General features: G+C 45.9%; 1 protein-coding gene across 6 annotated transcripts in view; it reads left to right on the top strand.

The window, feature by feature from the left end:
* MROH8 (maestro heat like repeat family member 8) overlaps nucleotides 1-12,687 on the top strand; it is an 85,220-nt gene that overhangs the window by 69,328 nt on the left and 3,205 nt on the right. For 3 of the 6 annotated variants that reach the window (XM_033186364.1, XM_033186361.1, XM_033186360.1), the window contains 5 exons: nucleotides 1,213-1,377; nucleotides 2,405-2,560; nucleotides 4,116-4,238; nucleotides 6,535-6,634; nucleotides 8,272-8,337. In XM_033186364.1, coding sequence (XP_033042255.1) covers nucleotides 1,213-1,377; nucleotides 2,405-2,560; nucleotides 4,116-4,238; nucleotides 6,535-6,634; nucleotides 8,272-8,337 — 610 coding nt within the window. Of the gene's footprint in view, nucleotides 1-1,212; nucleotides 1,378-2,404; nucleotides 2,561-4,115; nucleotides 4,239-6,534; nucleotides 6,635-8,271; nucleotides 8,338-9,654; nucleotides 9,726-12,687 lie in introns of those variants that run through there. The other 3 variants (XM_033186363.1, XM_033186365.1, XR_004431224.1) reach the window with 3 other exon arrangements.

Here is a 12,687-nt window from a genome sequence, read left to right as displayed (position 1 = left end):
GCAGATACATCTTCACAATGGCAGAGCAGGAGAGAGACAGAAAGCAGGGGAAACTGCTACTTTTATTTTATTTATTTATTTTTTTTTTTGAGACTGAGTCTCGCTGTGTCACCTAGGGTGGAGTGCAGTGGTGTGATCTCGGTTCACTGCAGCCTCCGCCATCCGAGTTCAAGCTATAGCAATTCTCCTGCCTCAGCCTCCTGAGTAGCTGGGACCACAGGCATGCACCACCATGCCAGGCTTTTTTTTTTTTTTTGGAGACAGAGTTTTGCTCTTGTTACCCAGGCTGGAGTGCAATGGTGCGATCTCGGCTCACTGCAACCTTCGTCCGCCAGGTTCAAGCAATTCTCCTGTCTCAGCCTCCTGAGTACCTGGGATTACAGGTATGTGCCACCATGCCTGGCTAATTTTTGTATTTTTAGTAGAGAGAGGGTTTTGCCATGTTGGTCAGGCAACTCCTGATCTCAGGTGATTCACCCACCTCGGCTTCTCAAAGTGCTGGGATTACAGGCGTGAGCCACTGCGCCGGACCTAATTTTTGTATTTTTAGTAGAGATGGGGTTTTGCCATATTGCCAGAATGGTCTCGAACTCCTGATCTCGAGTGATTCACCTGCCTTGGCCTCCCAAAGTGCTGGGATTACAGGCATGAGCCACCACACCCAGCCAAAACTGCCACTTTAAAACCATCAGATCTCCTGAGACCTCCCTCACTATCATGTGAACAGCGTGGGAGACGCCACCCTCATAAGCCAATCACTTCCCACCAAGTCCCTCCCTCTACATGTGGGAATTATAATTCAAGATGAAATTTAGGTGGGGACACAGAGCCAAACCATATCAGGATCTTGGAGCCTCTGTTTGGATACCTTGTGTGTTTGGGAGCTCACCGTGGCCTGAGCTACCTGTTCCACTTTCCCTTGTTAGCAGAGCTCTTCCTTATCTGAGCCCAAGCCCATAGCCCTAGACCTTCCCTGCCTGGTCCCACTTTTGCCCTTGAGGCAACTCAAAGCAGCTCTGCCCCACCTCTAAGTATCAGACCCGCTAGTAGTGAGAGAGGGCCATCATATCCCCTTCTTCTCCCTTCTGGATCTGCCAGCCCTAACAAAAATCAGTGAGCACTAGGTACTGAGTAAAGATGGGGAGCACCCCCTTTGGTACCAGGTGACGTGCAATCAGGAGAAAAGCCGATGTGCTCCCTTTGGCCACACAGAGAGAAGACATCAAGAGCCTGTTGCCGTACATCGTAGACAGCTTGCGTGAAACCGAAAAGAAGATCGTTCTGTCAGCCATCCAGATACTTCTGCAACTTGTTAGAACAATGGATTTCGCTACCCTGGCTGCCATGATGAGGACCCTGTTCTCCTTATTTGGTGATGTAAGATAATCAGAGAGGAGAGACTTTCCTAGGAGGAGGGTAATGGACATAACAGCAAACAGAAGTTGGTACAGTAATAAATACACTCTACTTGGTATAGGACTTTTACTTTCAGAGCATTTCAAACCTGCTCTCTTAAGACCCTTCCAGGTAACCTGTGATGTTGATAGGGCAGATGTTATTGTTTTTCAGATTTAACAACCACCACAACAAAAAAAAACTGAACCTAGAAACTTGCTAAGGTACTACCCTGCTTTGTGATGGGGAAGGGGAAAACATTGTCTTTCCCTTCAAGAACTATCAGAACTGGGTCAAGATGGTGGATGACATTTATGTCCCTGTCCCAAATCCCATATATTTCTCAAGAGGAAATACATGGAGCACAGTGACCAGCATCCTTGGAAGAGTAAAACATACCAAGGCTGGGATTTCAAATTTCTGCAAAACAGCCTATGTGAATGGTTCCTGCCTGTACCAGGCACAAGGTTTGCTGACTACAGGTGAGACTGTGTGCATCTCTCACTTGTAGAGTGAGAAAACAAGTAGTGCCAAAGCAGCAAGTCTTACTGTGTCCATATATAGAGAGAGAGGGAGGGAGATGGAGGCTTGCTCTGTTGCCCAGGCTGGAGTGCAGTGGTGTGATCTTGGTCTACTGCAACCTCCGCCTCCCAGGTTCAAGTGATTCTCCTGCCTCAGCCTCCTGAGTAGCTGGGACTACAGGCATCCGTCACCACGCCCGGCTAGCTTTTGTATTTTTAGTGGAGACGGGGTTTCCCCATATTGGCCAGGCTGGTCTTGAACTCCTGACCTCAAGTGATCTGCCCACCTCAGCCTCCCAAAGTACTGGGATTACAGGCGTGAGCCACTGCGTCTGGCCTGTGCGCATGTGTATTTTATTTCTTGCCCTCAGCTACATACAGCTAAATAGCGTCATATCAGGACTGGCTTTTCAACCCCTCCCAAGTTCTTACAAGCTAAGCATGCACACATTCAGTGAGTCACTTCCCTTTGTCTACTCCCTTCCTAGGTGAGACCTGATGTTCATCGTTTCTCCATGACTCTCTTTGGAGCTGCCATAAAGTCTGTAAAAAACCCAGATAAGAAGAGTGTAGAGAAACAAGTCCTGGACAGCTTGGTCCCACTACTTCTGTATTCTCAGGATGAAAATGATGCAGTAGCTGAGGTAATGCCTACTGTCAGGGTCTCTCATCCCTCAATAACTTCAAATCCAGAGCCAACTCTGCAAAGACAAGAAGCATTCATATATATATATATGTGTATATATATATGTGTGTGTGTGTGTGTATGTGTGTGTATGTGTGTGTGTATATGTGTGTGTCTGTGTGTGTATATGTATGTATATATACACACACACATATATATTTTTGAGACAGGGTCTCTGTCACCCAGGCTGGAGTGCAGCGGTGTGATCTCAGCTCACTGCAACCTCCACCTCCTGGGTTCAAGCAGTTCTCCTGCCTCAGCCTCCCAGCTGCCCACGACCATGCCTGGCTAATTTTTATATTTTTAGTAGAGATGGGTTTTCGCCATGTTGGCCAGGCTGGTCTCAAACTCCTGACCTCAAGTGATCCACCTGCCTTGGCCTCCCAAAGTTCTGGGATTACAAGCATGAGCCTCCGCGCCTGGCCTGACATTTCAATTTTTCATTATTACAGTGCTGCAGTTATTTTACCTATTTCCTTGTGCACGCATATGAGAGTTTCTTGAGGGCATAAACCCAGAAGTAGAATATCTAGGTGTCTTTAACTTTTTATTAGATATTTATAAATCACTAAATATAGTGGCTGAAGTAATTTATATGCCCATCAGTAGCCAAAGGAATTCTTATGGCCCAAACATCTAGTGGACCTGAGATAAAATACTGGCTTGGAGATTCATCAGAGGTGTTGCGTGGTGCATGGGTGGCATTCTGAGAACAACGAACTAGAAAACAGACCCACTTGCTAAATTTTGCTCAAGGATGTGGATCAGGAAGAGATCAGTCCTCTGGAGTTCCTTCTTTCCAACCCAGAGATGCCACAAGGACAGAAGTCAAGAGCTGCACTTCCTTTGTAGAGTGACAGAAAAATGGCATAGGAACAGTTAAGTGGAGGTGGGCGCTTCATCTCTAGGGCACACGGTAATGGGAATTCCTGCCCAAACCTCTGGTCTAGGGATTGCATCTGCAAGCTGTCACTTTTGCCCACCACCAGTGGTTTCTACGTCCTCCCCAGAACCCTAGGGTTTTTGTGGATTCCATGTAGGGACTATTTGGGGAAGTTGGAGGAGGAGGAGGAGGGCAGGATTCTAGTTCCTTTCTGCCCTTCTCTTCTCTTTTATCAGCTTTTCATATTGCACTTTAGTACTAGTTTTATTGAAGAAAGATTACCTCTGTTTAAAAATGAGACTGGGCATGGTGATTCACATCTGTAATCCCAGCACTTTGGGAGGCCAGGGTGGGTGGATCACCCGAGGTCGGGAGTTCAAGACCAGCCTGGCCAACATGACAAAACCCTGTCTCTACTAAAAATACAAAAATTAACCAGGCGTGGTGGTGGGCACCTGTAATCCCAGCTACTCAGGAGGCTGAGGGAAGAGAATCGCTTGAACCTGGGAGATGGAGGTTGCAGTGAGCCAAGATGGCACCACTGTAGTCCAGCCTGGGCAACAGCATGAGATTCCGTCTCAAAAAAATAAAAATGTTTGAAAATGCTGATCTATGATCATCTCTTTCACAGGAGAGCAGGCGAGTCCTAACTATATGTGCCCAGTTCCTGAAGTGGAAGCTGCCCCAAGAAGTGTACTCTAAAGATCCCTGGCACATCAAACCTACTGAAGCAGGAACAATCTGCAGATTCTTTGTATGTGAGCAATAATGTCTTTGTTAACCCTTTAACATACTGAGAGACCTATTTTCTTCTGACACTGTTTAATGACAGAACATGGCATACAATAAATATTTCCCATTTCTTTTCACATCAGCAGTTGATATCTTTGAGCAGTGTTTTTGTTTGTTTGTTTGTTTTTGTTTTTTAAGACAGAATCTGGCTCTGTCACCCAGGCTGAAGTGCAGTGGCGTGATCTCAGCTAACTGCAAGCTCCGCCCCCCGGGTTCACGCCATTCTCCTGCCTCAGCCTCCCGAGTAGCTGGGACTACAGGCACCCGCCACTGTGCCCAGCTAATTTTTTGTATTTTTAGTAGAGATGGGATTTCACTATGTTAGCCAGGATGGTCTCAATCTCCTGACCTTGTGATCTGCCCGCCTTGGCCTCCCAAAGTGCTGGGATTACGTGCGTGAGCCACCGCGCCCAGCCTATGACCTGTTTTTTATTGTGGATCTGTGTTTCTATAGTTTCCTCCCACCTGAGTCACAAATTTAGTTTCGATTGCTACCCTTAGTCATGAAAAGACTGGTGGACTCTTAGGAGCCCTTCTAACATGGGTCAGAGGCTACAAGGTCAGGTTGATGCTGAAAAAGTTACTTATGGACTGAATTGAAATGGAGTTATATATTGCTTTTATAACTATCTTGAATCCTTTCCTTGACTAGAACAGATTGTTTTACTGTCCATCAGGGCATGTCCAGGGAGTCCCAAGCAAGGGCTGCCATGCAGTGTGGCCATGCAGCATGATGGCAGCATGCCACTTGTTCTGCCAGGACCCAGATGGTGTCATTTCTCTTCATGAACTCCACAGAAGCTACTGTGGCTGATCTCAGAGTCAAGCTTGAGCCCGGGCAGCCTCCACAAGCCCATCCATGGTTTTCTAGAAGCTGGCCCTAGAACCAGCTAGCAGACCTTAGGAATGACTGACTATTCCCAGGAGTCTTCCATATATATCACCTCTTTAGGACCCACAGAAGCTTTCTCTGGTCAGACTTGCAGTGCCCTGTGTCGGGGATTCCATTAGGGATTATCTGTCTGATCTGCACCCAAACCTATAGCTGATGCACTGATGACAGCATTTACAGAAGGAAATTTGGTGCTGTCAATACAAGTTGTCCATGTTAATTATGCCATAAGTTCTATCAAAATAAATCCTATTTTCCCCCTCTTATTTATTTATTTATTTTTTGAAACAGAGCCTCACTCAGTTGCCCAGGCCTTGGCCTCCCAAGTAGCTGGGATTACAGGCTCGCACCACCATGTCTGGCTAAGTTTTGTATGTTTTTAGTAGAGCTGGGGTTTTGCCATGTTGGTCAGGCTGGTCTGGAACTCCTGACCTCAGGTGATCCACACAGCTCTACCTCCCAAAGTGCTGGGATTACAGGCATGAGCCACCACACCCAGCCTCCCCCTCCTATTCTTGAGGTGCCGTCCCTATACAATATCCACTGAGAGGTGCCTTCATTCACCCAAAAGCCATGACAGGCCATAGAGAACCTGAAGATTAAAACTTTCTGAGGGGGCCAGGTGCAGTGGCTCACGCCTGTAATCCCAGGACTTTGGGAGGCCGAGGCGGGCGGATCACAAGGTCAGGAATTCGAAACCAGCCTGGCCAATATGGTGAAACCCCGTCTCTACCAAAAATACAAAAAAGAAAATTAGCTGGGCTTGGGAGCGGGCACCTATAGTCCCAGCTACTCGGGAGGCTGAGGCAGGAGAATCGCTTGAACCCGGGAGGTAGAGGTTGTAGTGAGCCAAGACTGCACCACTGCACTCCAGCCTGGGTAACAGAACAAGGCTCCTTCTGAAGAAAAAAAAAAAAAAAAAACTTCCTGAAGGGAGCCTGCAAGCTAGCAAGGGAGATAAAACCTCGATGTAAAAAAGTGTGTGCCAGGAGAGGAATACCTGCAAAATGCTCAGAGCAAGGTTAGGTCAGGCAGGCAAGCAGTCAGGGACAAGCTCATAGGGAGGCAGAACTCAAGGTGAAGCTTAAAGAACAAAGACTTAAATACAGAGAAGCCAAGATGGCTTTAGAAACATTGCAGGCACAATATATGGCATGAGTGGGTGCAAGCAAGGGACATTCACAGGATTTAGAATAACTTGGTCTAGGGACTTGTTATTCTGGTATAATACTCACTCAGCAACTGTAGTTATTTCAAACACTACTGTACTCTTTCTGATAGAGTCTCTGACCCCAGAAACTACGGTAAGTCTGATCAAAAGAGTGCTGCTGCTTCATTACTTTATACTACTTCTTTCCCCACTCAGGAAAAAAAGTGCAAGGGGAAAATTAACATCCTAGAACAAACACTGATGTACTCCAAGAATCCAAAACTTCCCATCAGAAGATCAGCAGTCTTGTTTGTAGGTACAAAGAAAGTCCTTTCATTCCTATAGTCACTTTTGTCCTATACTTTCCCAAATTGTGTTGGCAAGCATCCCTTCTTTTTTTCTTTTCCTTCCTTCCTTCCTGTTTTTTTTTTTTTTTTTTTTTTGAGGAGTCTCACTCTGTCACCCAGGTTGGAGTGCAGTGGCATGATCTCAGTTCACTGCCACCTCCACCTTCCGGGTTCATGTGATTCTCCTGCCTCAGCCCCCTGAGTAGCTGGGATTACAGGCATCTGCCACCATACCTGGCTAATTTTATTATTATTATTATTTTTATTTTTATTTTTGAGAAAAGTCTCGCTCTTGTCCCCCAGGTTTGAGTGCAATGGCTTGATCTCGGCTCACTGCAACCTCTGCCTCCCGGGTTCAAACAGTTCTCCTGCCTTTGCCTCCCAAGTAGCTGAGATTAAGCTGCCTGCCACCACACCCTGCTAATTTTTGTAACTTTTAGTAGAGACGGGGTATCACCATGTTGGCCAGGCTGGTCTCGAACTCCTGACCTCAGGTGATCCACCCGCCTTGGCCTCCCAAAGTCCTGGGATTACAGGCATGAGCCACTGTGTCCGGCCTAATTTTTGTGTTTTTAGTAAAGATGGGATTTCACTGTGTTGGCCAGGCTAGTCTCGAACTCCAGACCTCAGGTGATCGACCTGCCTCAGCTTCCCAAAGTGCTGGGATTACAAGCGTAAGCCACCACACCCAGTCAGTATCCCCATTTTTATGTATGTATGGTGTGGGGGTTTTATATGTGTGGGCAGGGGTGGTGGTTTGAGACAAGGTCTCACTTTGTTGCCCACGTTGAAGCACAGTGGCATGATCATGGCTCGCTGCAGCCTCAACATCCTGGGCTCAAGCAATCCTCCTGCCTCCCTCAGCCTCTTGAGTAGCTGGGACTATAGGCCTGTGCCACCATGCGCAGCTGATTTTTTTTTTTTTTTTTAAGAGACAAGGTCTTGCTACATTGCCCAGACTGGTCTTAAACTCCTGGGCTCAAGCAGTCTTCCTGCCTCAGCCTCCCAAAGTGCTGAGATCACGGGCGTTAGTCACCGTACCCGGCTGTGAGTCACTGCACATGGCCAAGTATCCCCATTCTTTATGAAGATGACCTTGGAAAAAGGGGCTCTGCTACCTATAGGTAACCACCAGGCACATGGAAGCCCAGTTTTTGGAATCTGCCTAATTATCAGAAGGCCGATTCCACCAGCTGCTTAGATGTCTTAATGATAAAAAAAACTTTTAGGGCCGGGCGCGGTGGCTCAAGCCTGTAATCCCAGCACTTTGGGAGGCCGAGACGGGCGGATCACGAGGTCAGGAGATCGAGACCATCCTGGCTAACACGGTGAAACCCCGTCTCTACTAAAAATACAAAAACTAGCTGGGCGAAGTGGCGGGCGCCTGTAGTCCCAGCTACTCGGGAGGCTGAGGCAGGAGAATGGCGTAAACCCAGGAGGCGGAGCTTGCAGTGAGCTGAGATCCGGCCACTGCACTCCAGTCCGGGCGACAGAGCGAGACTCCGCCTCAAAAAAAAAAAAAAAAAAAAACAAAAAAACTTTTAGATATTCATTTCCAAGAGCAAAAGCCAGATCACAGTACTCATTGACTTTATCCTGCCTTTAGGCCTGTTATCGAAGTACATGGATCACAGTGAGCTCAGGAGGATGGGTACTGACCGGATAGAGGATGGTAAGTGATAACAGTCCTTGAATTTGGGGTGTACCCATATTTTGGAAGGTATCAGAGGCAGCCCCTATGGGAAGGCTTTATAGCAGAGCTGAGACCCTGAGCTCTAGAAAACCTGCCTTTTGTAGCAGGAATGCTATTGGTGATTTCAGCTGAATGACAGTCCCATTCCAGTCCAGTTTCCCCTTTAGGAAAGGACATGACCCTGTTTGTCTGGAAACTAGCTTTGATGAGTCTTGGGGACAGTTCCTGAGCCTTGTCTGTCAGCAAATAAGACATTACCTAGAAATACTATCTTAGTAAATTATGATGATTCCTCACAAGTACCACAGAGATGACTGCAGCACTATTTTCTATAAGCAGTTGTCCTGTAACGTAGGTAGGACTTGGCAATAGAGATGTTTTATAGTCACATTTTTCTTTAATTTTTTTCTTTAATGTTTTTCTTTCAAATCCCCTATTCTGAGACACAGGCATTCTTTTTTTTTTCTTTCGAGACGGAGTCTTGCTCTGTCGCACAGTCTGGAGTGCAGTAGCCTGATATCAGCTCACTGCAACCTCCACCTCCTGGGTTCAAGTGATTCTCCTGCCTCAGCCTCCTGAGTAGCTGGGATTACAGGCATGCGCCACCACGCCCTGCTAATTTTTGTATTTTTAGTAAAGATGGGGTTTCACCATATTGGTCAAGCTGGTCTCGAACTCTTGGCCTCAAGTGATCCACGCACCTCAGCCTCCCAAAGTGCTGGGATTACAGGCATGAGCCACTGCGCCCGGCCAAAACAGGCATTCTTTATTCCCACTAAGAAGTAGTCCTACCATTAGAAAATGCCATATGATGCTGTCTTACAATCTAAAATTATTACTTGCAGAATCTAATCAAAATCCTGAGTAATTCATTACTTATAAAATAAAAACATAACTGGTGAAACGGCTAGGAGCTAAAGTTTATTTAAGAAAGATCATGCCGGCCGGGCGCGGTGGCTCAAGCCTGTAATCCCAGCACTTTGGGAGGCCGAGACGGGCGGATCACGAGGTCAGGAGATCGAGACCATCCTGGCTAACATGGTGAAACCCCGCCTCTACTAAAAATACAAAAAAAACTAGCTGGGCGAGGTGGCGGCCGCCTGTAGTCCCAGCTACTCGGGAGGCTAAGGCAGGAGAATGGCCGTAAACCCGGGAGGCGGAGCTTGCAGTGAGCTGAGATCCGGCCACTGCACTCCAGCCTGGGCGACAGAGCAAGACTCCGTCTCAAAAAAAAAAAAAAAAAAAAAAAAAGAAAGATCATGCCACTTTTCTCTAAGGTCTCCCACTTCCTCACAGATATCAGAAGCAAAGAACGGAGGCTGGGTGCAATGGCTCACACCTGTAATTCCAGCACTTAGGGAGGCTGAGGTGGAAGGATTAGTTGAGCCTAGGAGTTCAAGACCAGCCTGGGCAACAGAGTGAGACCCCGTCTCTCTCCCTCTTTCTCTCTCTCTCTCTCTCCATATATATATATATATATATATATATATTTTTTTTTTTTTTTTTTCTTCTTCTTCTTTTTTTTGAGATGGAGTCTCACTCTGTTGCCGAGGCTGGAGTGCAGTGGTGCGATCTCAGCTCACTGCAACCTCCACCTCCTGGTTTCAAGTGATTTCTCGTGCCTCAGTCTCCCAGGTAGCTGGGATTACAGGTGCCTGCCACCATGCCTGGCTAATTTTTGTATTTTTAGTAGGGACAGGTTTCTCCATGTTGTCCAGGCTGTTCTCGAACTTCTTACTTCAGGTGATCCACCTGCCTCAGCCTCCCAAAGTGCCAGGATTACAGGCATGAGCCACTGCACCTGGCCTCTATTAAAAAAAAAAAAAAAATTAGTTGATGTGGTGTTATGTGCCTGTGGTTCCAGCTACTCAGGAGGCCAAAGCGGGAACATTGTTTGAGCCCAGGAGGTCAAGGCTTCAGTGAGCCGAGATTGCACGACTGCATTCCAGCCTGGGTGACAGAGTAAGATTCCGTCAAAGAGAGAAAGAGAGGAAGAGAGGAGGGAGGGAGGAGGGAGGGAGGAAGGGAGGGAGGGAAAGAGGGAGGGAGGAAGGTAGGTTATTCCAAGGGATAGGATTCTACATGGCTGATTCTGTTCAAATAAAAGGAAATTATTTTCTAATCTAAAAGGGGGACGAAACTTCCTTTTCCATTCAAAAGTTATCTTATGAAAGATCTAGAAAATATATATAATTATGTGCATATAGATTAGAATGAACCATATGTGATTAACATTTCATGTTCCGTGGAACATGGCCGGGTGTGGTGGCTCACGCCTGTAATCCCAGCACTTTGGGAGGCCGAGGCAGGTGGATCAGAAGTTCAAGACCAGCCTGGCTAACATGGTGAAATCCCCTCTCTATTAAAAATACAAAATTAGCCAGGTGTGATGGCACATGGTGCATGCCTGTAGTCCAGCTACTCGGGAGACAGAAGCTGGAGAATCACATGAACCTGGGAGGCGGAGGTTGCAGTGAGCCAAGATGCGCCATTGCACTCCAGCCTAGGGATAGAGCGAGCCTTCATCTCAAAAAATAATAAATAAATAAATAAATAGTAAATGGTCTGTGGAACATGTAGACAGACCTCAATGCAACAAGTGAAAGAAACTACAAACTAGTGAAGTGTTACATTTTGGAAGCAAACAAGATGAATTTAAAGGCAAAACACTGCTTAATAAATATAAAGCTCCAAATTATGAAGAGGTCTTGAGTGTTTTTGAGAGCTTGGAGAATTATACATAAAAAAGAGAACCTGGCCCGGCATAGTGGCTCATGCCTGTATTCCCAGCACTTTGGGAGGCTGAGGGGGTAGATCACCTGAGGCCAGGAGTTCAAGACCAGCCTGGCCAACATGGCAAAACCCCGTCTCTACTAAAAATACAAAAATTAGCCGGGCATATTGATATGCACCTGTAATCCCAGCTACTCAGGAGGCTGAGACACGAGAACTGCTTGAACCTGGGAGGCAGAGGTTGCAGTGAGTCAAGAACGTGACATTGCACTCCAGCCTGAGCAGCAGAGCAAGACTCTGGCTCAAAAAAAAAAAAAAAAATTAATTAATTAATTAAAATAAAAATAAAAAAGAGAACCTTTTCTAGGTATGATACCAAAGGCGTATCCATAAAATAAAAGAATGGTAAATTTGTCTACATCAAAATTTTAAAAACCAACTTTGAAAAAGAGAGAAATAGTTAAAAGTGAAATGCAAACAATAATATGAAGGGAAATATTTGCAGCATGATAAAGGGTTAATACCCTTAAATCAAATTAGAAATCCTCAAAAGAAAAGTGGCGAACAATGTGAATAAGCGGTTCATAGAATAATTACAAATGGCCAATAAATAGATGAAAGATATTTGATATTACTAGTAATCAGAGGTTTGCAAAATAAATCATGATGAGATGCCAGTATGCGTTTTTCTGTTGGAATGGCAAAGATTACCAATTAATAAACTTTGAGCTGGACACAATGGCTCATGCCTGTAATCCCAGCAGTTTGGGAGGCCCAGGTGGGTGGATCACCTGAGGTCAGGAGTTTGAGACCAACCTGGCCAACATGGTGAAACCCCATCTCTACTAAAAATACAAAAATTAGCCAGGTGTGATTCAAGGAGAATCGCTTCAACCTGGGAGGCGGAGATTGCAGTGAGCCGAGATCGTGCCACTGCACTCCAGCCTGGCTGACAGAGTGAGACTTCGTCTCAAAAAAAAAAAAAAAGAGGGAGATTCTCCTGCCTCTGCCTCCTGAGTTGCTGAGATTACAGGCACCATGCCTGGCTATTTTTTGTATTTTTAGTAGAGACAGGGTTTCACCCTGTTAGTCAGGCTTGTCTCAAACTCCTGACCTCGTGAGCTGCCCACCTCAGCCTTCCAAAATCCTGGGATTACAGGTGCAAGCCACCGTACCCAACCTGACTTATCAATTCTTCTTTAGGAATTTAATCTATGAAAATAAGCAGAAATAATTACAGGAATGTTCATTTTAGTGTTATTTAAAATAACAAAAATGGGAAATAATCTAGATTGGAAACAACAGATAATTAAAGAAATTATAGCATATTCATATTGTAGAATTATATACAGGTTGAGCATCCCTAATCAGAAAAATCCAAAATCTGAAATATTCTCCACGCTGAAACTTCTTGAGTGTTAATGTGACACCACAATGGGAAAATTCGATATCTGACCTACTTCATAAGACGAAACACAATCAAGCAGTTGTGGTGGCTCACACTTGTAATCCTAGCACTTTGGGAGGCCAAGGCAGGCAGATCTCCTGAGGTCAGGAGTTCAAGACCAGCCTGGCCAACATGGTGAAGCCCTGTCT

Source organism: Trachypithecus francoisi, unplaced genomic scaffold (genome assembly GCF_009764315.1).
Source record: "Trachypithecus francoisi isolate TF-2019V2 unplaced genomic scaffold, Tfra_2.0 Lachesis_group21, whole genome shotgun sequence".
Classification (NCBI taxonomy): Eukaryota; Metazoa; Chordata; class Mammalia; order Primates; family Cercopithecidae; genus Trachypithecus; species Trachypithecus francoisi.
The sequence above is the reverse complement of the archived record's forward strand: the minus strand, read 5'-3'. Positions and strand labels throughout refer to the sequence as shown.